This window comes from Dipteris shenzhenensis, chromosome 18, assembly GCF_047967505.1.
Source record: "Dipteris shenzhenensis isolate YYH24624 ecotype China chromosome 18, Dip_SZ_1.0, whole genome shotgun sequence".
NCBI classification, from domain to species: domain Eukaryota; kingdom Viridiplantae; phylum Streptophyta; class Polypodiopsida; order Gleicheniales; family Dipteridaceae; genus Dipteris; species Dipteris shenzhenensis.
In genome coordinates, this window is record NC_141613.1 from 46,769,030 (window position 1) to 46,795,490 (window position 26,461).

The following is a 26,461-nucleotide window of genomic DNA, read 5'->3' on the forward strand; positions in this document are numbered from 1 at the left end:
TACCCTTTGGAGTACACACCTTTTCATGTGTGACTCTTCACTCTCTATATAAGAGAGGCCCAATTGTATGGATGACACAACATCTACCCTACAGATATTCAAGCAATACAATTATTCCTTGTTCTCTGCTATCTCAGTCTCCTTTCTGTTCCTTAGCACATTTCTAACTATAGTAAATCTAGGATTTCTTACAAACACAGGAGCAGTCGGACCTGTGGCAGGCTGTCACGTGGCCATGTTAGGTGTCTGTAGGTCGGGTGTCTGCACATCTGCCACAGACTAAGTCGGCCCAGTCTGGTCTGGTTCTCTGTTTTTTAGGGCTTCCAGCCCTATAAAAGGTGTTACCAATTGGTATTTCTCCCAAGAAATAAAGAAGAGTCTTTATCAGATTGACTATGGTCAAAGAAAACTGATTTTGGTTCACTCGAATAAGTTTTACTACTTTGACTTTTGCTTTGCATTGGTAAAAAAAAACTGTGGGGATGCCCAGAAGGGACTAGGATTAGTCCAAGAACTAGGAATGCATGCATTTCGCTAACTTTTAATGGGTCAAAGTGTTGGAATTTGTTTGTGCCATGTGTAGGACCTAAGAGAGTGCAAAAAGGACCCAAGAGTGGGGAGAAAAGTGTAAAAAGCAGGTCCCAGAAGGCTCAAAAAGTAAAGACAAGGGGGCACCTCATTAAAAAAAGGTTTCAAGTATCTTAAGGTTTGGTTACAAAAGGGGTCCTACCCTGCGACCTATTCATTCACCATAGCCCCTACTACTGGCTCTATACCAGGGCAGCAGAGAGGCCAGGAATTGAATAGAGATTGGGCAGAACAGTCTCCGGATCATCTACAGGGCGAAGAGCAGTACACTACACTTAGGGTTTACAAGTTCTCAGAGTGGCTGCAGTTCCAGCAGCAAGCAGATCTGAGATTGGTGAGGCACTCAGCCTGCAGGTCTTCATCAAGAAAAGAGCAGCAAGGAGTGTCAGAAGCACATCACTGTGCAGGCCACTGAAGCTCTGAGAGAGCATGCAGGCTGACAGAGAATGAAGGTGCCAGAAGGAGGTAGATGACAGTTTTGAGTGGTCATGGGTCCACATCTAGGGAGAACACAGTCTGCTAGATGGTGGCACGCTGAACACATTTTTTTGTATCAGCTTTTGTCCATTTGCTTTGAATACATAATCTACTGTTCTATTCTACTGTTGCAATGTTCAAAGATCTAAGTCTGTATCCATCTTGTTGCAAATTGAAAGCGGAAAGCTCTATCAGGAGATCCACTCTTCACATACGCAACGCTCACGTGTTTTAAAGACTCAAATTAAAAGAAGAATTAATGCTCTATGTCGATGCTCAGATTATGTAGAATGACTTGTGAACACACAAAATGAAAGCATGATCTTCTACCATGGAAGAAACAGTAGCACGACAGAGGATTGTTGCGACAGAAAATTTGACCAAACACCTTTTATTATTCTCGACTCTAAAAATAAGACCTGGACGGGCTGCAGCGCACCTCTACCAAGTTTGTAGCTGCATATACAAGGATAAGGAGCTCCTATTACAATTATCTACGACTCACACAGAGGCACATGGCCTGGACAAAGAGAGCGACTACGCTCTTCATGCAACACTATATAGAACTCATCTTCACACCGCTTTGATTCTCCTGCCGCCTCAGATCACGACCTAGCTTCTCGTAACTGCCAAGCATCGATGCCTCTGGAGTCACCAGCACCGGGTTTCCAATTGCAACTTGCAGCATACATGGACCAATCACACCACAGCTACCACCACATAGTAAAGCCATGCACCAATCACATGCTCCATTACTAACCTTTACACACCATGCACCACCCCATGAGGGCGTCAAATCAAAGATCCCAACACATCTCCCTATGCATCAAGGAAAGAAGTAAGATTTGAAATAGCACTGTATGGTTTATGGGCATACGTTTACATAGTCTTCCACTGCAGGTGTGTTGTCTGTAGCAGGCAACCCTCCAACTTCGTTTGCTAACAAAATCCCCCAAGAAACCTCCCATGGTCACCATTCACCAAACAGGCTGTGATGATAAATATTGCATAATTTCTACAATGCAAGCTCCTTCAAGAGAAGGCATGAGGGCTCCTTCCTACCAAACAACCTTAGGATATACTTTCGATGGTTAGTTCCCCGCAAAAAGGGGGCTTTCATTGAAAAGAATGGGAGAAGATTATTCAAGTTCTCCTACAAAGAGTCCGAAACATATGTTTATATCAAGTATACATCCTAATAAACTTTATGCTCTGTAAAGCTGGATGACCACAGTTCCATCCAAAGAATAACCAAAAGTAGTGCTACCCAATCTCAGAGTCAACTAATTGCAGCAGTCAACCCTTGGGAAGACCAAGGTTATGGTCTTCAATATCTCACGCGCAGTGCTCCACCGACTCAACTTCACTTATCATGGCGAGCCAGTGGAGATAGTAGAGTCCTACACGTATTTGGGAGCAGTCTTCACATGACCCCTCTTCACAATGACCCATGCAGCCCAGGCACAACTCACATGAGGGCGGAGTGCTTTGGCTCGGCTAGAGCGACAATGCTTCCAAGCACACTTCCAAGATCCACGAACGAAGGGTTGGCTTTTCGATACACTAGTGCAGCCGACTGCCATGTATGCAACGCCCTTTTGAGGATGCGATCTCCCGAAGGCAGAGTGGAGAAAATTTGAGCGGCTACAAGTGATTATGGGGTCCAGGATGATTCGGTGTAAGCCCTCAGTCCCACATGAGATAGTACAGGCAGAGTTTGCCATGACACCTCTCCAGGTTGATGCAATCTTTCAGACATCCACAGAGTTTGGGGCTTACCACACTGAAGACTTCCGAGGCTGGCCCTGGAGTCATCCAAACGACTAGTAGAGGGTGGAGCAGACACATGTATCCACCTGGCTTGCCAACACGATATCTAGATGGACAGACTTCCTCCTTTTCAATACAACATGGACATGCCTCCTGAGTAGATCCCACAAGATGAGATCAACCGTATCATACGGTTAGATCTCCTCCAACTCCACACATCTCTGGTTTGGGGAGGTGACCAAGAGTTTCCCACCAAGATCTAGTTCTACTGCAACCACTTCCTGAGAGTATTGAAGGAGGGATTCATCATCAAACCCGAGTACCTCGAGGATAGAGGAGTCTCATATGCAAAGAGCATTGCCATTGGACAGATGTGGGTTTCGTCCCATCAGCTGAGGATTGAGGCAGGGAGAGCTGTAGGTATACCCTGAGAGAAGAGGATTTGCATGCTATGTACGCTGGAGGAGGTTGAGATAGAGGAGCATTTTCTCTGTATTTGCCCAACCTACTATGAGATACACGGATGCTACCACTCTCTCCACTTGGAGGGGAGTACTATCCATCTGGTCCATTTCCATGACCAAGTCTACATTGGGCTCTACCTGATGGAGATGCGCCGACACAGGGAGACACTATTGCGACCAATCAGAGAGCAACATGAGGCAACTGGACCACAGGACACGGAGGCTCACTGAGCTCAACGACACGTCACGGACTTCTATACACAAGAGTCAGCTCCAGGACACAGTGGAGTAGAGGAGGAGGAGCTAGCAGATATGAGGGAAGCCTAGATCAACAGATAGATCCGACACGATGCCACTCAGAGAGGGACGCAGAGATCACGAGTGAGACAGAGACTGCCCAGAGCACATTCTATTCAGGTCCAACCTATCGCAACTTTCCTCAAGGGGGATTGACAGAGACGAAGGGTCACTCTTGACATAGCCAGAGAGTTCAAAGATCGAGGAGACCGCATCCCCCGCCACAGCACAAGACAACTCGACAGACGCAGATACAATATATTTTCAAAGCTAACCAGAGAGCCATCACTGTGCCCGGCTTCGGTTTCTGAGTCCCAGCTCTTGAGATTGACTTGATTCAGCTTGTGCTTGACTGATTTTGATTTTGCTAGCATAGATTAGTACTCAGCAAAGGCCCTAGCACGCCCTTTGCTCCAACCCACTGAGGCTTGTATGAGTCCATCTTTTTGCGCACTTTGTCCCTTAGGCCTCCCGTGGACGTTAATACATCTCTCTCTCTCTCTCTCTCTCTCTCCTCACACACACACACACACAATGGCACTAGACTACTTTCTCACAGACAAACAATGTGACAAGAGGGCTGAGAAAGCTGCCGAACAAGAAGGCCCCAGACACAAGGACTAGTAGCTAAGATGTTGAAACGGGGAGGGGACAAGACACAAAAAAAACTCACCAGGCTCATGTATAAAGCTCTAAGTAGGGTTACGCTCCAAAATGGTACCTCAACAAGATCATCCCGGGATCGCAAGATGGTGAAAAATTACGTAACTAATGGTGAAACTACCATCAGATAGTCGCAATAAGAGCTGCAAAAGAGGAGTCAAAAATAAGAAAAGGGAAGTGTATTGCTGTTTTGTAGGCTTCAAGAAAGCTTTGACACAGTTCCCCGTAAGAACCTATGGGAGAGAATAGAGGATGCTGGCATTGTTAGCTCGGCCACTAACAGATGCTCCATAAAAAATGTCGTTATAAGAAATGACATAGGGTCAAGCAAGGATGCCCCAAAGATATCTTCTCAAATTTTTCAGAACTAAAAGAACCACTAGTGGTTATCAGTCCCATAGATTCTAAAGGGCCTCAAGCAGACTATTAAATCATATCACCTCTCTCTCTCTCTCTCTCTCTCTCTCTCTCTCTCTCTATCTATATATATATACCTAGATGAATCTAGGAACATTCCCAAACTCATCCTCTAAAAACACAACATAGTGCAGTTTCAATCTCACGAGAGTCACTCATAAGATTAAAAACCATAAACTCCATCACGCATAGCAAGGACTAGCTACTATGACATCCCCACTGACGTCATCAGCGCCCAACAGTGGGTGTAGACCATAGTATAAAAGTATGCTCTCACACATGCAAATCCACACACCCACACATACTTGAGCATCCATTTATACAAAGTCTTCGTACTGAGTTTCTATCGGCACTCCGGAGGTGAAGGGCAAACTCAGCCATGACGAAGGCTAGCACCAAAGGAGAAGGCTAATCAAAAAGTAGTCCAAATCTCTTCATTCAAGCTACAATTACTTGTGAAGTCTAAACGATTTCATTTTAGTCTCTCCCAAACGAGCATCTAAATCTAAACCTAGCTGATAGAGCAACGCACCATTTAAGATAGATAGAATTATCGCAATACCAGCAGGCCGCAACTTGGACGAAAACTTCACAAGGTGAAATTTGCATGTCCGCTAATACGGCAGAAGCATATACCTAGATGAATCTAGGAACATTCCCAAACTCATCCTCTAAAAACACAACGTAGTGCAGTTTCAATCTCACGAGAGTCACTCATAAGATTAAAAACCATAAACTCCATCACGCATAGCAGGGACTAGCTACTATGACATCCCCACTGACGTCATCAGCGCCCAACAGTGGGTGTAGACCATAGTATAAAAGTATGCTCTCACACATACAAATCCACACACCCACATATACTTGAGCATCCATTTATACAAAGTCTTCGTACTGAGTTTCTGATGGCACTCTAGAGGTGACGAGCAAACTCAGCAGCACTAAAGGAGAAGGCTAATCAAAAAGTAGTCCAAATCTCTTCATTCAAGCTACAACTGCTTGTGAAGTCTAAACGATTTCATTTTAGTCTCTCCCAAACGAGCATCTAAATCTAAATCTAGCTGATAGGGCAACGCACCATTTAAGATAGAAAGAATTATCGCAATACCAGCACTCTATATATATATACCTGAAATGATTTGCTGAATATCTTAATCTTAGACGTACTCTCTCGAACAGCATATTCACCATCCACAGACCACACAAACTCTAAAGCAGATCCAAAAGATCTGTTTCTCCAAGCAAGAGCTGTGTAAATTATGTACTCCCCATCTCCACATACCACCACGAACCTCCCATTTGGATTGTGCTTCAAACTCTGTACAAAAAAATTCAAGCATTTCAGGAAACCTTCACAGAAGTGTCAAACAAGTTGAACTTAATATTTAGCCCTGCCCATTTATGTCAAGAGTTTGAGAAATAAGCCCCATCTTCCCTTAAACAAGGCTATTAAGGGAAAAGACCACACCCTCCATTTTGTGATAATATATTTTTCCAACAGCCCCTCCCTTAATTCCATAATATCCACAAACTGCACTTGCATGCATTTCATGATGATGAAAGGGGGGAACTAATTTAAAAGATAAGGCACTTGCTTGTGGGTAAAGATCACAACTTCCAAGCTCCTTCACACCCAATTGTAATCTCTCACCATCAGTAACCTAGAAAATTCAAGGAGTCACTTTAAATCAGTAAGTTTGCACTCCACAAAAACATATTGCTCTGGCACATGACCAGAAACGCACACGACCATTAAGCATAGCAATGTAACAAGCAGCTCACTCAAATTGCACAGCCCCTGACAGAATTTAGGACATATCATAACCATCCGCATGTAGACATCATGTTACACAACATTAAGCTGTCAAACTATGTGCTGTCTAGATGAAAATATACCATGTCACGCATAAGCACATTTGGGTGAAATGGATTTATGAGTTATACGAAAAGTGACCCATGGGCAACATCATCATCAAGCCGAAAGACAACATGTGTCCCAAGAATTTCAAAAGCCTACTATAGCAAGATGACTGAGAGATTAGCACCATCAAATTCAATACTTGAGTGCTTTGTATCAGTAAATACATGCAATATATATACACTCTCTTCAAATCTACAAAATGCATGCAGCCCCATGCAGATATCCTGCACATGATAAGACATTTAGACATACAACAGTGCAGAAAAAAGTTCAATACCTCATCGGACCCAACTGATTTGATATTCACAGTTTGAATTTCGGTGTGCTTTGCCCAGATTATCTTTCCACTATTGTCCATACTTGCAACAGGCTCCTCTCTTCCTATCTTGATCATGATAGTACCTTCATCATATCCAATAGCTATCCTGAAAATTTCCAACCTCAATGTATAAGGGAAATAGACAACCCCCAATTTAGGCCACATTAAAAGAGGCATGTTTGTCTGAATAATACTGCATACCTGTTAGAGCTTTTCATGTACCCAATAGTCCACACCCGTTCCAAACCATAATTAAGAGTGTTTTCAAGTCTGTCACCAAAATCCAAGAAAGAATAAGCTCAGTTCATTTTACCATTAAAGAACCCCATCAACAGACTCAACACCTCCAATTCATCTTCAACCGACAATATAGTGTATAACCCAACAATACACACATCAAGATCGAAAGTGAGTGCTTGACTTAATCAAGATGTTTTCTCAGAATTCGGTCCCTCTGAATTATTTTGTAAATTGAAAGAAGCTTAAAAAAGAGGAAGGGAAATAGCAAAGAATGTAAACAGATGAACTGTAGCACCTCAAATTCGCTCCTGGGCAATTCTATCAGTCTTCCGCTGTACGTACCCTCTGTTGGGTCATTTCTAACAAGGACCTCAAAACTCTGATAAAATGTGTCACCCAGCTTAGGAGAGGACCTCAGAATAGATGCCCAGCCTTGATACACCTGCTGGAGTGGTTGCCCAGCTCTAGACAGCAAACTGAAGGCTTTTTCCCGCCGCAATAAAAGTCAAGGTCTTTGTGACAAAGTGTAGCCCGGAGGTGGGGAGGTGCGGGGAGCGATGGAGGAGCAAGTAGCAACCTACTCTGATACCAAATGTTGATAATGGAGCAAGAGTTCAAAGAGAACACAACACTAAAGGAAGCTGAAATGAGATTGCAGCAACAAGAATGAAAGAGAACAGTAGAGTTGTTGTAGAGACCAAACCCTAGAATGGACCTAACTCATGTCAACATACATGTGGTGACTAACTCAAACAATCTCAACCTCTAACTAAGGTTGGGGGGGAAACCTTTAGGAAGGAAAAAGTGCCCCTAGCCCCTTATTACATTGGCCAGTCCCTTATAGATTAATATTTCTAACAATATGCCTTGAAATCTGCTTTCTATTAAGATCTTACTAATATAAAGTTAGCTCAAAACTATTTGCACATGTTCTCTGAGTTCTTCTATTTTGCTAAACAAAATGATGTCATCAAAGAATGTACCCCCAAACTTCTAATATGGCTGGAAACATTATTCCCATCATATGATTGAATATTCTTGGTGGGCTATGAAGTAGTTCCTAACTTCAAGTTGGAAGATGGAGTTAAATCAAAAAGGTTTGACCAAAGTGGGGTGTTTAATGGTTATCACTAGACTAGATAACTCTTTGGCTCAAATAATTCTGGAGGTCCAATCCCCTACTCACCATAGGTTTTTGATGGCCTTGAGTCATACCTCATATAATCTTGTCTCTTCCCCAACACACCAAGGCTAACTCACAAAGCGCATTGAAGGAATTAGTAACATAACCAAGGACATAGATGTCCTAGATAGGTCAGCAATTGATCTGCATGCTACGTCAAGTAAACAAGAACATGACCAAGGGAGGGTATCTAGTACCCATCTAGACGTGTCCCAATATTTCTATGAAAAATAAGCAACACATGCAATGATTTGACCTATCTAACATCGTTACATGATGACATACTACCACGATACAAGCTAATTATCCTATCGGATGATGATGTATGAGTATATGTATTATCTAGATGAGAATCCTTAGAATTGAAGTCAACGATTACCATGTGCAAGTCATATCACACAAAAGGAAACACGCACACACAAACAAACCAATACATTTGTAAAAAGAAAAAATAACGATGAGATGATATGTATTACCAAGAAATCCAATGAAAAAATATTGGAATTTTATACTATGTACTAGACCAACTTCTGGTCTTCCTATCATTGTCCACAACTCTTAGGTCCCACTCCTCGATTAACACGTTACTAAAGTCTCATGTCTTTAAGTTATCATAAGCTGCTACAATTCATCCTCTTTTGGATATATATACACCTTTGTAAGACTAGAATATATCTAATCGTACAAATTCAGATTTTTGTTGTTCTAAAGTCCAAAATTCTATGCTGAATTGAGAATATTCAGCTGTTAGGACTTCTGCACCCGCATAAGATTCGATATAGTTGAACAGCTGATCGCCACTTGGACAAAATTCAAAGAATTTGCATGTCCACTAAGGTGATAGAAAAATATACCTTTCTAAGACTAGAATATATATAATCGTACAAATTCAGATTTTTGTTGTTCTAAAGTCCAAATTTCTACAATGAATTGAGAATTTATAAATATTGGGGCTTCTACACCCACGTAAGATATTTCGATATAGTTGAACATCTGATCACCACTTGGACGAAAATTCAAAGAATTTGCATGTCCGCTAAGGTGATAGAAAAATATATCTTTGTAAGACTAAAATATATCTAATCATAAAAATTCCGATTTTGATTGTTCCAAAGTCCAAAATTCTACAATGAATTGATATTTTTGCTAAAGAGGAACCTCATGATTGGATTCAACACTAATGGTAGTTCCATCGACACAAGAAAATAGGCTGCTAAAATTCATCCTCTTTACAGCCATTGACTCACCCCCAGGCAAAGGTAATGGATAAGGTCCATATTAAATAACTCATAGCCGGTCAATGGCAATGCTCGATATGTGCAGCCCTAAGTTGCCAAATCCAATCATGCACCCACTTACATTGTTAAAGATACTTCCAGTTGTCTCAAGGAAACAAATGCATGAAGCCTACCCTCCATCGTCAACCATCCACTACGGGATGCTCTACTAAGCTCAATACTCATTGAAATATCATTACAAAAAAATTAGAATCGCAAATATCTTTTGGCAACCCACAAAGCTTGAATAACTCCTCCACAAACACGTGTGTAAGTTCGAAACTCTTAATAATGGATCGTGTTAGAATCAACCGAGCTTAAACCATCATGACATTCATAGCACCAAATGTCCTAATATCGAGGGGGCATATAATTTCCACTTTTCATTAATAATAAATTTATTATCACTTTTCAGTAATAATAAATTCAAAAATTAATATTCTTGTTTCCAATTATCTCTCTCTCAACATCAATGGTTTGTATATTGTACCTTTCCCACATCTCAAGCTAGTTTGCCTCAACTTGTGTAAGTTTGAAACTCTTAATATTGAGCTACTTTGGTTAGTCTATACACTACAATTCTACTAACCATACCCACTAGGAATCTCAAGTTGGACTTTGGCTTCAAGAGTTCACTTTATTTAGCTCACATTGCTTACACTTGACCACATAATTCCCCATGTACAAACTCATTTGGATGTCACACATTTAAATCTGTTAGAGGTCAACATCTCATGATGTCACCTAGAGAGAGAGGGCCTTGCTTGTGGGTGTGCCCACCCAGTGAGTGACGCTAGGGTAGATGAGTGAGGGCCTGTGTTGTGGTGCCCGCCCCCCAGAGAGTAGGTTAGTGTGGCTTTCCAGTGCCTCATGTGTTGCCACGTAGGCCACGGAGGTTCCCAAGTGGGGTGCAAGGCTATGTGGGCAGGTGTGTCTCGTGCCTCTTTTGGGCCTCTTTTGTGGGCTGTGGAGCGATCGGTGGGCCGACCTGCAGGTCGGCCACCTTGGCTGGATACAGCCCCTTATTCTGTGGGGGGGTGAGCCCTCTTTATAGGGCCATCCCTAGTGGTGGGTCGGCCCACCTAGGCTGGTCAGTCCTACTACTAGGGGTTGGCCCTCCTCTAGCATAGCCGACTAGGCAAGGGGGCTGCCTATATATAGGCCCCCCATTCGACTTGTTGTGGATCATCTGGTGGAGCAGCACATCACTGCAGACCAGCGCCTTGTGGAGCAGCATAGCCTGCCTTGTTGAGCAGTTCTAGGGCAGGGGTGTGGAGCAGTCCTTCCGCTCTTTGTGCCTCCATTTGTTGTGATTGTTGAGCTGTCCGGTTGAGCTCTCGAGCAGCCTGTTTTCAGAGGTTTTCACCCAGTTGTAGCGGGGTTTTCTGGAGATCACTTGCAGTTCTCTTGTGCCTCTCTCTCCTTTCCCTCTTTCTCAGTGTGGTGTGTGAGGCTGCTCTCTCTCTCTCTCTCTCTCTCTCTCTCTCTCTCTTCCCTTCATTTCCGCTGAACTTCTCTCATGGTATCAAAGCCACGATTGTCTTGAGACCCGAGAAGCGGAGGCAGTGTTGAGCCAGCACACAGAGAGGAGCTTTAGGGTACTGTTCGGATGTGTCTTTGAGGAGCGTGTGTGAGGAGTGGACTGTTCGGGTGTCCAGCAAAGGGTGACTTTGAAGGGTGTTTTCAGATCAGAGAGGAGGTATTCCGAGGGACGGATAGCGAGGTGTGAAGGTACATTGGGCTCTCAGCCCCTTCATCCTCTTTCCCAGCCCTCTCCTTTCTTCTACCCTATGTTCCCTTCTATACCATCCATCTTCTCTTTCAGTTCAGCTTCCTCTTCACCCCGACATGGCGAGTTTGTCAAAGATGGCTGAGAACAAGGCTAAAATTCCAATGTTGCCCATATTCCCGGTTGGCCGGCAAAGTTGGATGGGCTCAATTATGGCGTCTGGCGGGTGATGATGGAGTATGTGTTACAGTCATACGACCTAGCAGATTTTGTCTTGATAGATGTGGCCAAACCAGATCCCCTTACCAAGGACCTTGGCATTATGAAGCAGCAGGAGGCCGAGACCCCTATCTCAGCTCTGGGACCGTGTCAATCCAAGGGTTCGATCATTCATTTTCCTTAACTGTACTCCTCATATGATTAATCCCGTGAAGCACATGACAGTGGCCAAGAGCATATGGGAGCATTTGGCGTCCATGTATAATCGAACCTCTCCCATGAAGAGGGTTTCCATGGAAGTCCAGATGCAGTTGTTGGATCCCAAGACGTCTACATCGATGCGGGACCCACTATCTCAATTATCCTCTCAGTATGGGAGCCTTCTATTTGTCCTTGATCACCAGTGGTAGGATGAATGAGTTGACCAAGGAGGCATTGGCCCCCATGGTGCTTGACCAAGAGGAGCGCTTTGTCGATCGTACCTATGAGAGTCAGCGTGAGGCTTTGGCAGTTGAGCAAAAAGGTAAAAAGCAATTGACAACTAAGGAACAAGCAGCTCTCAAGGCATCCTATACATGTAACCGATGTGGCCAAAAAGGTCAATATTGGCCTTAATGTCCCCAAAGGAACATTGAGGGGTCCAGTAACCGATTGGCCAATAGTGTTACTGCCGCGATCCCATATACTCCAACCTTCTTGGAGCACGAGGTAGGTGCTTCCAACAGGCTTTCCGAATCCCGATGGAGGATTGCTTGCTTGTTTCTGGCAGCATGACCTGCCAAGCAAGTGCAACAGGAAGGGAGTCATTTATCGAGGCAGGCTTACAAGCAAGACCTCGAGCCACGAGGAGATGTCCCCACTGACTTAGGAGGCGGTATGTTGCCAGTTGGTATTCTGTTTGGACCTTATGACCTGGCAGGTCCAAAGGGGGTTTCCTAATGTTCTGCTGCAGCTGTTGTCTGATGCTACTGGAGATCCGAATGGGTCAGCAGATTGCCAGTGCGGGAATCCAGACACAATTGATTGATCCTTGTGAGCCGTTATATGCCCATTGTCCTTGGAGCTCTGGAGTTCATCGATCTAGGAGTCGTGTATCAGTTTGAACTTGAGAGGAGGCTTCACAGGGGGCTATCTAGCTTTGTGATTCACGTGGCCATGCAAGGAAGCAGACCTGTTGGATTATTGTTCCAGTACCTTCTGTTGGAGTCATGTACTGGTACCAGCAGTTGTATTGTTGTACCAGATAACCTGGTGTCCATTACCTGACCAGGATTGTACCTAGCACCTGTGGCCTGGAAGCAACAATTCTAGGTTTCCAATGATTGTGGTGAGGCAGTTCGTGCCACGAGGGGGCTTCTTCGACAACACCTATGGCGGTCCTCAGCGGTGGAGGATCACACAATGGATTCCTCCAATTGTTCTAGCGGCACACCCAACTCCTTGGTGTCTCTATTCCATCCATGAGCTTAGAGGGGTGTTAGAGGTCAACATCTCATGATGTCACCTAGAGAGAGAGGGCCTTGCTTGTGGGTGTGCCCACCCAGTGAGTGAGGCTAGGATAGATGAGTGAGGGCCTGGGTTGTGGGTGTGCCCACCCCTCGTGAGAGTAGGTTAGTGTGGCTTTCCAGTGCCTCATGTGTTGCCACGTAGGCCACCGAGGTTTCCAAGTGGGATGCAAGGCTATGTGGGCAAGTGTGCCTCATTTTGCTGCTCTTACGCACCTCTTATGGGCCTCTTTTGTGGGCTATGGAGCAATGGGTGGGCCGACTTGCAAGTCGGCCACCTTGGCTGGATACAGCCCCCTATTTTGTGGGGGAGGTGATCCCTCTTTATAGGGCCAACCCTAGTGGTGGGTCAACCACCTACGTTGGTCAGTCCTACTACTAGGGGTCGGCCCTCCTCTAGCATAGCCGACTAGGCAAGGGGGGCTGCCTATAAATAGGGCCCCCACTCCACTTGTGGATCATCTGGTGGAGCAGCACATCACTGCAGACCGGCGCCTTGTGGAGCAGCATAGCCTGCCTTGTTGAGCAGTTCTAGGGCAGCGGTATGGAGCAGTCCTTCCGCTCTTTGTGCCTCCATTTATTGTGGTTGTTGAACTGTCCGGTTGAGCACTCGAGCAGCCTATTTTCAGAGGTTTTCGCCCAGTTATAGCGGGGTTTTCTCCAAAGATCACTTGCAATTCTCTTGTGCCTCTCTCTCATGTCCCTCTTTCTCAGTGTGGTGTTGTGAGAGAATGGTGAGTGAGAGAGAGCAAGAGAGAGTGAGAGCTGGAAGCTTGGAAGCTGAAAGCTGAGTTGCAATAGAAGAGTGTGAAGAGTACAACTCAATGAGTGAGAGATAAGGTTTTGTCCTAGTGACAAAACCTTAGTAGTCACTAACCATAGTTAGTCAACTAACTGCGGTTAGGGGAAAAACCTCTTAAAGAGGGAAAAGTGCCCCTAACTAGCTTATTATATTACATTGGTCACTGCTGAATTATATCTATAATTCTAACACCCCCCTGCAGTGCCAATGTCATGTACAAGGCTGATCAATCACCAAACGAATATAAGTTCAGGGCACTGCGAAATGCCTCAAACTTTTCACGTGATAGTGCTTTGGTGAAATATCTGCAACGTTGTCATGTGTGGACACAAAGATCATACTGATCTCTCCTGCATGCAACTTCTCTCTGACGTAGTGATAGTGAACCCCAATGTGCTTCGTGCGAGCATGAAACACTGGATTCTTTGCCACTGCAATGGCACTCTGACTATCAGTGAGAATTGGAGAAGGACCCTCCAAAGACAGATGAAGATCAGCAAATAGACGTCGCAGCCAGACACATTCAACTGTTGCTGTGAAAGCTGCCCTGTACTCAGCTTCACATGATGAGGTAGCCACTGTAGATTGTTTCTTGCTCAGCCAGGAAATACAAGATTTACCCAAAAAGAAACAATTGCCACTAGTGCACTGCCTAGTATCATAATCACCAGCCCAATCTGAATCACTGTAGGCATGCATCTGCAAGTCACCCCCCCTGGGAAATAGCAAGCCGAAAGACTTTGTGCCCTGCAAATAACGGAAGATGCGCTTAACTGCCTGCCAATGCATAGTTTTTTGGCTGTGCATGTACCTGCTCACCTGAGATACTGCAAACCGAATATCAGGTCTAGTGTTGCAGAGATATATGAGGCATCCAACAGCCTGACTGTAAAGTGTAGCATCAACTAATTCTCCTACATCATACATTGTGAGTTTCAGCCCCGGCTCCATGGAAGTGGCTATGGGCTTACAATCATGCATGTTAAATCTGTCCAAGAGTTTCTGAACATACTTGGACTGAGACATAACAGTGCCACGTCTCTCATGAGAGAACTGGATCCCCAAGTAAAAGTGAAGCAGCCCCAAATCTGACATGTCAAAGTTGGTCTGCAAATCAGCTTTGAAATCTGCAATTTTGTCTTCATTGGACCCTGTGAGCAGTAAGTCATCAACATAAAGAAGGATGACTAAAATTCCCCCCCCATCCATCTTGATGTAGAGGGTGCTCTCAGTAGGACTATTATGCAGCCCCTTGCTGGTCAAAAAGGCATGGATCTTGGCATACCATGCACGAGGGGCCTGTTTCAGCCCATATAAAGCTTTGTTGAGCTTGCATACTTGAAGTGCATTTGCTGTAATTTCAAAGCCTGGAGGTTGTTTGACATACACCTCTTCCAGCAAGTCCCCATTTAAGAAGGCTGTTTTTATGTCCAACTGATGAACATTCTACTCAAAATGTGCAGCCATTGCAATAACTGATCGGATGGTGGTCCGCCGGGATGTAGGAGCGAATGTCTCCTCATAATCTATGCCCTTTTTCTGAGCATAGCCTTTAGCAACCAGCCTTGCCTTATATCTGTCAATGGAGCCATCTGGCTTCCGTTTGACCTTGAAAACCCATCGTGTGCCAATGGCATGTTTACCCGGTGGCAAGTCTACAACATCCCAAGTCTGATTTTTTGCAATGGACTGCAACTCATCGTGCATGGCATTCATCCAATGCACATTATCCTTTGCCTCTTCGAATGTGGCAGGCTCCTCCTCATCAAGAAGAGTACCTGCATATGCTGATTCAACTGAATTAGCACCTTCCATGTGCCTTGCTGCACTGCGAGTCCTGCCAGGTAACGGAGCATCAATTTTACTCTCCCTGAGACTCTGTAACAGCCAGTTTGGGACTGTTTTTGCTGCATGTATGTCTGCAAATTCTTGCTGCACCACCTGTTCCACTGCCTGTGGAGGGGGCAAGACATCCTGTGGCGGAACTAAAGCATCTGGAGGTTGCTGTAAATTCTGATTTGCATCAGAAAAATCAGCAGGGGAACCCAAGGCAATGGGTAACAACCCCTCAAAGACATCCTCTGAAGAAGAAGGCATTTGAAATTCAGCCTGAGTGTGAGCTGAATTTTCAGAAAATATCACATCTCTACTGACTATGATCTTGCGTATAGCAGGATTGTAGAGACGGTACCCCTTGCTTTCTGCACTGTACCCAACAAATATGCACTTAATGGCTTTATCTGACAATTTGTGCCTAAAGTCAACTGGCACATGAGCATAAGCAAGGCATCCAAAGACTCGGAAGTGATCCACTGAAGGCTTTCTATCATTCCAGACCTCATAAGGAGTTTTTGTTTTTAAAGCCTTAGTGGGAGCCCGATTCAGAATATAATTGGCACACATCAAACCCTCAAGCCAGAATTTGTGAGGCATGTGTTTGCTTTTCCGCATACATCTGTCCATCTCCATGAGAGTTCTATTTTTCCTCTCAGCTTTGCCATTTTGCTAAGGGGTCAGCCTGACTGTGAGCTGATGCACAATACCCTTGCCTTTCAGAAAAGCATCAAATTCTGCAGACAAGTATTCCCCACCTCTATCTGTGCGCAATGTCTGTATCTTGAGTCCGGTTTCATTTTCAACCATGGCTTAAAAGTGTTTAAACACCGTGAACACTTCTGATTTGCGTTTCAGCCCAAAAACCCAAGTGAAATTGGAGTAATCATCAATAAATGTAACGAAGTAGAGATGACCACCCAACGATGGAGTCCTCATGGGACCACAGACATCACTGTGTATAAGCTGTAATTTGCGGACAGCTTTAACTGAACCATCCTTCTTGAAGGGAAATCGATGCATCTTGCCCAAAATGCACCCTTCACAGGCATGTGGAGGAGGTATCTCAAGAGGTGGCAATGCATCAACCATGGAATACTTCTGAAGTGTCATCAAGCTGTTGTAATGCATGTGGCCATATCGGACATGCCATAATTCTGCATTCTGCATGGCAGCTGTAGGGGTAGAAACTGCAAGAGCAAGAGCTGCTCTTTTCTCAAAAAGATCAAGCTGAAAAAGCCCATGCAGCAGAGTACCAGATAACCTTAAGGCATAGTCATCTTCCCTGTCTCGGACAGCACATTTGTCATCCTCAAAGATGACCTGAAATCCAGCTCTGTTAAGAGTGGACACTGAAAGAAGATTTTTGGTTATACCAAGAACATAGAAGACCTCTGAAAGTCTGAAAATTGAGCCATCAATGGCAGTGAGCTCAACATCTCCTATGCCACGTACTGAATATGATGAGTTGTTGGCACAGGTGACTTTCTTACCAATGGGAGGTGGATGCAAGGAAGTAAAAAGACACTTCCTAGAAGTGATGTGTTTGGATGCACCGCTGTCAAAATACCAAGTGTTCAGTGTTTCATTGACACTGAAAGCAGATGCATCCGTAGAAGAGTCATAACTGCAAGTCAAAAATGCATAAGTATCATCATTACAAGTGGCTGTACTATCCCGAGCATCTAGAACAGCCAGCCTAGAATCTGAAATGCAAGATAAAAAGGCATAATCCTGTCCAACAAAGTTAGCTGCAGCATCCCCACTGTCAGATGCATGAGGAGCTGAATCTGAAACAGCCATACCTCAGCTGTTTTTCTTTTCTTTTGCAAGCCTTTTCCTGCATTCTGCTATGTAATGACCTGGCTTTTTGCAGTAGTGACAAAAACCCTTCTTCTTGGGCTTACTTGCATCATTTTTAGCCTTTTGTGAAGGCTGTCCTGACCCACTGGAAGGCTGATTTACTGATGTCTTTGCCTGTCCCTTTGTTTTTTATTTAAACTTTGAGAGCATGGCTTGTTCACCTGCACGTGAAGCCAAATTTTTCCTGGTCTGCTCTTCCTGAAGCAGAAGTCCTATCAACTCATGAAAAGTGAGAGGATTTGCACCCCCCCTCAATGATAAGTTCAACGAGGTATGAAAGTTGAGATAAGACTCAGGAAGAGAATTCAAAGTGGTTGTAATCATCTCTGAATCAAGAATAATTTCATCTATATTTAACAATTGCTCTCTGAGATCCTGTAGCTTTGTGAGGTGGACTGACATGGAGTCACCCTCTTCCATATGTGTATGACTTAACTCTCTTTTCAAGAAAGATACCCTTGCATCATTCCGAGCTGCATACATGCTTCATACATGCTTTCTAAAATATCCCACGCTGCCTTGGAGGTCTTACACGACCGGATATGAGGAATGATAAATCTTTTCACTGAAAGAGAGATGCATGACAAAGCTAAGGCATCCCGTGAATCCCATCTCTTCTGATCTGGAGTAGTGGCCATGGCTGCACCAACAACTTGTTCTGCAGCTGCCCCTTGTGCACAACCTCTTCCACCTCCTTGCTGAGGAGGGGTATTAGGTGCCATACCTGCTGGTCGAATCTCACCCCCATTCACATAATCCCATAAATTGCGAGAAATCAGAATATTGCATACCGTAAAACTCTAGAGGGAGTAGTTGGTACCATCCAACTTGTCTTCCTGTGAAAGACCACCGAACTGGAAGTCGTTCTGATTTTGCTGGGCCATATCTGAGAAAGAGATTTAAGCAGATACAAAACTGAATTCCCTTACTAGGAATGAAATGCACAACTCCCAAAAAACACAGCCGAGCACTGGCTGTAAATGCAACTCAAATTTCTATACTTGCAATGTCAGAAATCTGTCCAAGCATCAAAACTCTCCAAAATCTGCCAAAAGTGCTGCAAAACACTCCAAGAAAGGCAGTATGAACTGAAAACTCCAAAACTTGCTCTCCCAACACAAAAGCCCCAAAATAGGCCTGAAATTGCAACCGGAAAGGAGCAAATTGATCAAAAGCCCCAAATGTTGCAAGAATTGCACTCTGTCTGCAAAAGCCCCAAATTTCACTGCGAGATTGCAGTGTAAATACATAATCCCCAAATTTCTTCAAGAAATTATACTGCAGAACTGAAAGCCCCAAATTTCGAGCTTGAAATTGCAACCAGAAAGAGACAGAAGTGCTGAAAGCCCCAAATTTTGCAATTTCAGCAGAAAGACCCAAATTTCAGACCAAATCTGCAATTTTTGCTCCAAGTGTAGCTCCGAAACTACAAAATGATTGCAATGTCTGCAACAAACAAAATGCCCCAAATGTACTCCCAAAGACTGAGCCAAACAATGGCTGTCTGCAAAATGTGCCTGCCAAAGATCACCTGCAGATGAAGGAAACTTTGTACGGATCTGCACGTACAGATCTACCACACGTGCGGATGTACGACAGAGTACTGATGACGCAAAACCGTACAGCGATGACAAGGGGCTGCAGGATGTACGGCGATAGCAAGCTGTACTGAAATAGAACCTGTACGAAAACATGTACGACTACCTGTTGTATAGTGTGTACGCGCAGGTACAACAATAGCAGGTACTTCAGGTACAACTTTCGTACGAAAGGTGATGCAAGTACAGATGCAACAGGTACGGTACGCGATGTACGACAAGCAAGTACAAAGACATGTACAGTACACGATGTACTGCACTGTACGACGAACAGGTACGGTGCACGGGTATACGGACGAGCAGGTACGGTACACGGGTGTACGTACGAGCGGTACGATACGCATTGTACGGATGAGCAAGTACGGTACGGTACGACAGATAGGTACGAGAGTGCAAGTATGAAAGTACAGATTCCGTACAGTCGTACGGACTGTACGGATGAGGTGTAGCAACGAAGCTGAGTTGCAGCTGCAGCTCAACGGGGAAGTCGTAGGGAGCTGGATCTAATGCTCTGATACCAAATGTGAGAGAATGGTGAGTGAGAGAGAGCTAGAGAGAGTGAGAGCTGGAAGCTTGGAAGCTAAAAGCTGAGTTGCAATAGAAGAGTGTGAAGAGTACAACTCAATGAGTGAGAGATAAGGTTTTGTCCTAGTGACAAAACCTTAGTAGTCACTAACCATAGTTAGTGAACTAACTGCGGTTAGGGGGAAAAACCTCTTAAAGAGGGAAAAGTGCCCCTAACTAGCTTATTATATTACATTGGTCACTGCTGAATTATATCTATAATTCTAACATGTGTGTGTGAGGTGTGCTCTCTCTCTCTCTCTCTCTCTCTCTCTCTCTCTTCAGTTCGTTTCCGCTAAAATCATCATGGCATTCATGGCAACAAATGTCCTCTATATTGATGAAACATCCGATTGCCACTTTTCTGTAATAATCCATTCCAAATTGAATATTCTTGTTTCCAATTGAGAATATTGCTAATACTATCTCGCTCTCAAAATCAATGATATCCTGAATAACACTGGCGTAGTCACTGACCACACTTTCAAAACTTGTAATAGTCTCTCATTCCACTGCAGAGGTGGGCTTGGCTTGCTTTTCATCCGTTTTGAAGGTTAATCAACAAGGTAGCAATCTTGGCATACTTTGATCACCTTTTAGAAGAAGACAATGAATCCTATAACGCTTACCAATTTAGGAAATTGCTACTCCCTAGGTCGGAGCAACCGATTGTCCCTCCATATAATGAATCTAGTACCATATAAAAAGTGTCTCCAAGCTCTCAATGTGTGAATAATGGCTACAAGTTCCTACCCTTCCAAAAGCTTCCTAATTGCACTGCTACCAGCCTACTATCCTAGAATAACATTACCCCAATAGCGAGTCATTGAATGTGTACTTAGTTTCCTCATTCCACTGCAGATGAGGCTTTGGCTTGCATTTTTTGCATTTTACCCCTTTTGAAGATTAATCAACAAGGTAGCAATCTTGGCATACTTTGACCAGCTTTCAGAAGAGGGAAGTGAATCCTCAAGCCGCTTAACCTAGCACACCCATTCAGGAAATGGCCACTCTCTAGCCACTTCTACCTTTTCTTTAACAATTTAGAGTCCATCAATAAATAGCTGTGTTCCGGACAAAGCAGCTTGTCCTTAAGAAATTTGCACTTCAGTCCTTACATTAAATTTGTTCTTTAGTATAGAAGACACTTTGAAGATGTTGTCAAGTTGTTCCATTGACCTACTATAAACGAGCACATCATCAAGCAAGTAGTTACAGATGAACCCACAAATCTGGAAATGAACAGCAGTAAACATAGCCAAAAGATCTCAGTATATCCATCCACAAAGAGTAGTAAATATCTGCGTAGAAGAGATGCAGCACACATGTGCATTGTGATTTATTAACTGTATAGTTAAACAATTACCTTTTATTCCAAACAGGATTGAATTGACAAGGAATATGGAACTGCAACATTATGAGCTTCAAACATCATAATCAACAGTAACAGCACTATTTTTACCTGTATGTGGTTGCATGCCAGATACGAACAGTGCCATCCTCTGATCCCGTAATAATAATGGGCAGCTCTGGATGGAAGCAAACAGCAGAGACGTTGTGTGTATGCCCCTCCAATGTCTGAACACAACTCTTAGTTTGGTAGTCCCAAACCTGCCCCAGTGAAAATAAAGAAAGAAGTCTATATCAAAGCCATGCTAGTCAAACCTTACATCCACTGTAGAACGTGACAAGACAGCATGGATTCGATTAAAGAAGGGAAAAGGTCACCCTGCAGGGAGACAAAAAACAAAAAAAGGAAGAGGAATGGGTGTGTTTTAGGGGGGGAGGGGGGCGGGACGCTGGCAATCATCTAACAATGCATGTAGTCAGGCATGGACATGACACCTTAGCTGTATGATCATCTGAACCTGTGATCAGATAAGGCCGGTCACCTCCTGTAAAGTAATCCACACAATTTACACCCTTCATATGGGCTTCAAGAGTAAAATTGGGTTCTGGAGATCCTAAATTCCAAATCTGTCAACACAAAAACAAAATGAGTTTGACTCTCCAACCAACTGTGGTCACTACATGCTTTAAAAATAGCAAAAAACAGATGCAACACTAGCATGATCTTAAAAAATCCATTGCCTTCATTGTATACCTTGATGGTTCGGTCAAGGGAGGCACTTGCAAAAGTATTTGTATCTTTGGGATTGAAAGCTACTTGCATCACATAATGTGAATGACCTTCAAATATCTGAGTGCAAGTCCAACCCTTGTCCCAGTCCCAGAGCTTGATCAACATATCATCAGACGATGATAGTACATATGGTAACGTAGGGTGCACTGCCACGCACCTAATATAGTCAGTATGAGCTTCAAAAGTTTTAACTTTGTCCATTGTGTTATAGTTGTATACTCGAATGTTCATATCATCAGCTCCAGCCACAATCCATTGTTTGCGAGGAATGAACTTCGCTGATCGCACTGCAGCACAAGCCAGATTGATAATATTAAGAACAGCAAACTATACAACACAAAAGTATGCAATGAATGCAATAGCAGACCCATCCTGGTAGATCAGACCAGCATAAAATATATTTACCTGGAAGTTCTGTCACTTCAAATGACTTCACTAAGCTCTGCAGCAAGCCAACACAATTCATCAGGAAAAGGCCACAGTATTGATCTGAAACTACGAATTCCCTGATCCAAATGCTGAATTACCTGGGACTGATAATTCCAGATGTAAACACTGCCCGTATATAAACTGGCAAGTATCCTGTACACATAACAGAACAAACAAAGCATGTTCAAGTATCATGATAGTTGCACAACTCCTAGAAACTGCATCAACAGACAACACTCCAACATAAGGACTCCGATACTACAAGAGAGATTACCATGGCTCTGTTGGATGAAGGTCAACTGACTTCACCCGATCTGACCTTTGTGCGAGTTTACGCTGTAAAATAATATAAACAGAATATTCAGAGACTCGCTATTTTGTTCCACTCTACCTTTGATAAAGTCACAGGGATACAACCATACTTCAACATGGAAGAAAGAAATACCTTGATCTCCAGGCGTAACGGCTGCACCCAAAAAACATAAGAAGAAGAACAATTAACGACAGTACATAAGTGTCCAAAATTATATTATCATCTCCGACATGAACACACAGAAATCAAAAGCCTCCTCCTATGCCACTAGAGGAACAAGTTAAGAAATACAGGTGGAAAAAAGGCATCCTTGCGCTGAACAGCAGTGCTCTTTCAGATTTGAAGACAGCCTAATAGAGGTGACATTCACCCACTATTCTTACAATATTATACCTCTACGCTCTGTGAAAAGAGACTACAGGCACCCTGTAGTTGCATATTGATCAGTCTCTATTTTTAAAAATACTCAAAGTAAATGGGCAAACATAACCATGGAGTTGCAAGATAAACCGTTGCCAATTTGTCAGCCCCGCTTTCTAGCCTTTTGGTCACCATGAGCAGACTTTCTTTGTAGAGAAATAACTTTTGGAACAAGAAACCCTAACTCAGTAAAGTTTTCACCTAGGCATAATGGGTATGAGCCACCGTGATAGGACAATTTACAAACAAAAGGTCTCTAACAACCGCCAAAAACCCTTAAATATGCATTCAAGGTACAGTAGCGCTTCACGAAGGTCAAAGCAATACATTTATTGTGTTTTTCCACTTTGCCCCCTCATAGCAACTTGACTCTCTCTCTCTCTCTCTCTCTCTCTCTCTCTCTCTCTCTCTCTCTCTCTATGCTTTTACTTGCATTTATGTACTATCCAATTGCCCTCGAGGATAAGAGCCGATGTAACTAGAAGGTCTATTGTGGTTAAATGACTAATAATTCCACTCCGTTCACCGTGGGCTAGTTGTGTGTCGTTCGCTACCCAAGGCGTTGAGTCCCTTGTCAACAAAGCTTCCTTTGCTTGACCATGGATTGCCACTAGTAGGGAGAAGAATTGGAGTGTAGCAACGTACACAGTTATCGCCTTTTGTTTTCTATGACCATTGGCATAGGCATGTATCCCGTTCGTTGCTCCATCGATATAGTGCTAGCGGCCAAGACTTTGCCTTGCACTAGGTTGAGATTTCAAACAGGTGGCCGTGTAGCGAAAGCTATATGGGTATCGTTTGATCCACTACCTTCAAGGCTTACCATGGCAGTTGACATTGAAACCTTGTGTCTTCCACCGACTTCATAGCAATGAATATCAACTACGTGAAAACACTTGGGGACGAGTGAGGTTGGTGTTGAGTTTGACAAACTGTCGAAGGATGTAGAGGAGGGGGTGCTCATCGAGGTTTAACTACGGGCGAATCAGAGCATTACCAAAAGGAAGGAGATGAAGAGCTATGAAGTAAACAAATAGCAACATGGCAATGAATATCATTGCTTCAAATCCACAAAAGCCAGTTAGCTTTTCGTAAGCTCTTTGGCTTAGCAGAAGCTTTGCTGGAGAAAAAGGCAGTCATCTTGGAGGTTCGTAGTCTTCTTGCCCTCTTGCATTATAGCTCAGTTCAAGGCATCTTTGATTCCCTCCAATCCGGCAGGATTGTTTCGAACAAGTGTAGAACCATATGCCATATGGCTTGGTCCGCAACAACCCTTTCTTCTATCCATCGCCTTTGATGCTTGGCTGTTCCGCCATGACCTGACTTCGAGGATGAGCACATGGATTCATGTCTCTTCCTCGACATTGTAAAACAGGTGCATTGATAGTGGCCAAATAAGAGAGGGCCGTCTATGGATTGCAGACACGGATACCTTTGAGCAGTTTTCCTTGTATGAACGTGCTAAAGGAGTAATGGCTGTTTCGCACACCGTGTGAAGAAAATGAAAGAACATATCCTCACATTGAACCGGTCCCAAAACTGAGCGCCCCCTTTTCCTCAAGGATCCCTAGGTTTGCTGCAAGGGGACCTGGGCTTGGAACCCCCACCAAAATGAAGTCTGCAAGATCAGCTGAAGAATCTACATAGCGCCTGTATTTGTGTGCACATGCCACTGCATGCATGCTTTGCAAGCCTTGCATACAACTGCATGAAGGTGATTCGTGCCACAAAGGCTTGCATACAACTGCATGCAGGTGATTTGTGCCACGAACGGTACAAGATTGCACTCGTGTTCGAGCGTTGCATGTTCAGTTTGCATGCTCATGCGTGGGCTGGAAAGCCACCCATGTAAAAGGGTTGAACTTGTGCCACTTTTCTTTAAAGGAAAGTCCACAGAAGAGTAAGGACGAATAAGGCAGCTCTTATTCTTGCATGTTAATCACTCAACTTAAGATTAAAAATCTTACTTTTCTAACACCTTCGAGACACGGCCTGTTCTGCCATGGATTCTTAATAGGCAGTTAGCCGGGAACCTCGTGAAGCAGCTCTCAAGGAATCGACCCAGCTAGTAGACAAGGAACTTGTAAAGCTCATGCTTCTCACCACGATTAATTATTTTAACTTCAAACTTCATTGTTTGGGCATTTCTCACAACCATCGGTATTCCTGTAAAGCTCATGCTTCTCACCACGAGGATCACACTTTACATAGTCGTTCACAAAAGGGAAAGGAATTCTAATGTTCACAAATGTAATTTAGGAGTTTGTCTAGGATTGCCCTACAACGAAGGAAGGGCCTGAGCTGCAGACTCAATCGCATACCCTTCAAAATTTTCCAATCTTGCAAGTTGAGTTTTGAAAAATTAAAAAAAAGGAAATCCGAAAACAAAAGCCTACCGAGTGAGCTAAGCAATGGCTTTTATTTTCCATCAATACCCAAGCAGAAGATATTGCCGAGGATTTGAATCTCTTTGTGAAAACCCAATACTTATCAAACCAACCAAAAGGGAAAGGGAAGAAGAGAGAGAGAGAGAGAGAGATCTACTATAAGCTATTTCTAACAGCAAAAGTAAATTACAACATAATCGCCGCTAGCATATATACCGAAAGAGTTCACCTATTCACGTTAAACAAAATGGTACACATAACGAGCTGTTCCCTTTCTTAACTTAACTCGGCCACGAAATGAATAGCATTGTCATTGCTACGATGCAGATGCACGGTCAGCAGCATTTTACTGAGCTGATCAAACGTTCCCAACCTAAGCAATTATAATTTGCGAAGCCAAAGTTCAAGCAGCAGGTCCGGCAAATTTCAACACGCCGAAGGAATCCAAATTCCTCCCGCAGAGATTTACAGGCACTTGGAGCGTTTACAAAGCTCCGAACGAGGGAAAGGCCGAAGGATCTCACGAGAAAGCGGGGAAAGGAGCAAGAAAAATGCAGATCCAGCGTACCATGTTGGAAAGCTAAGGGAAAATGTGATGCAAGAGGCCGAAATGCACGAGCTGAAACGGCAGGGATGCGATCCTGGGAGGTGCAGGGCGAGGCAAGGGATACGTCGAGCGGATCTGCAGAGATCGCAAATGGATCTAGAGCTATGGAGGCAAAACAAGCTCTAACAAGAAGAAGCTCTCTTTCCTGCTCATTTACATACACAAAAGTGATACCTCAGAAACTCTGCAAAACACCTTGCCTTTAACTCAACCCATTTTGACTAGGGTTGCCCAACCCCACTCCAACTAGTTTGGTCAAGCCCTTCCTCCTCCTCCTCCTTATCATCATCATCATCGCCATCTCTCGTCCTTAGGCCAGCACTGCTTCGGTTTCCGATCGCATGTTTTCCAAAGGGAATATATATTGGCCTTTCTTGTATTACTTAACCTGGCGCTTTTTGAAGCATTCGTCCATTGGTGCATTGTGGATGCA

General features: G+C 43.8%; 1 protein-coding gene across 1 annotated transcript in view; it reads right to left on the reverse strand.

Moving 5' to 3' along the window:
• The window catches only part of LOC147891313 (coatomer subunit beta'-1-like), a 41,743-nt gene extending 15,553 nt beyond the window's left edge, over positions 1-26,190 (reverse strand). Inside the window, exons 1-12 of the mRNA XM_087389698.1 lie at positions 25,990-26,190; positions 22,747-22,767; positions 22,576-22,637; positions 22,400-22,454; positions 22,278-22,314; positions 21,834-22,159; positions 21,575-21,706; positions 21,192-21,340; positions 7,118-7,186; positions 6,875-7,022; positions 6,272-6,337; positions 5,806-5,994 (exon numbers count right to left, since the gene is read on the reverse strand). Coding sequence (XP_087245824.1) covers positions 5,806-5,994; positions 6,272-6,337; positions 6,875-7,022; positions 7,118-7,186; positions 21,192-21,340; positions 21,575-21,706; positions 21,834-22,159; positions 22,278-22,314; positions 22,400-22,454; positions 22,576-22,637; positions 22,747-22,767; positions 25,990-25,992 — 1,257 coding nt within the window. The 5' untranslated portion in view covers positions 25,993-26,190. The remainder of the gene's footprint in view (positions 1-5,805; positions 5,995-6,271; positions 6,338-6,874; positions 7,023-7,117; positions 7,187-21,191; positions 21,341-21,574; positions 21,707-21,833; positions 22,160-22,277; positions 22,315-22,399; positions 22,455-22,575; positions 22,638-22,746; positions 22,768-25,989) is intronic.
• Between the last annotated feature and the right edge of the window lie 271 nt (positions 26,191-26,461).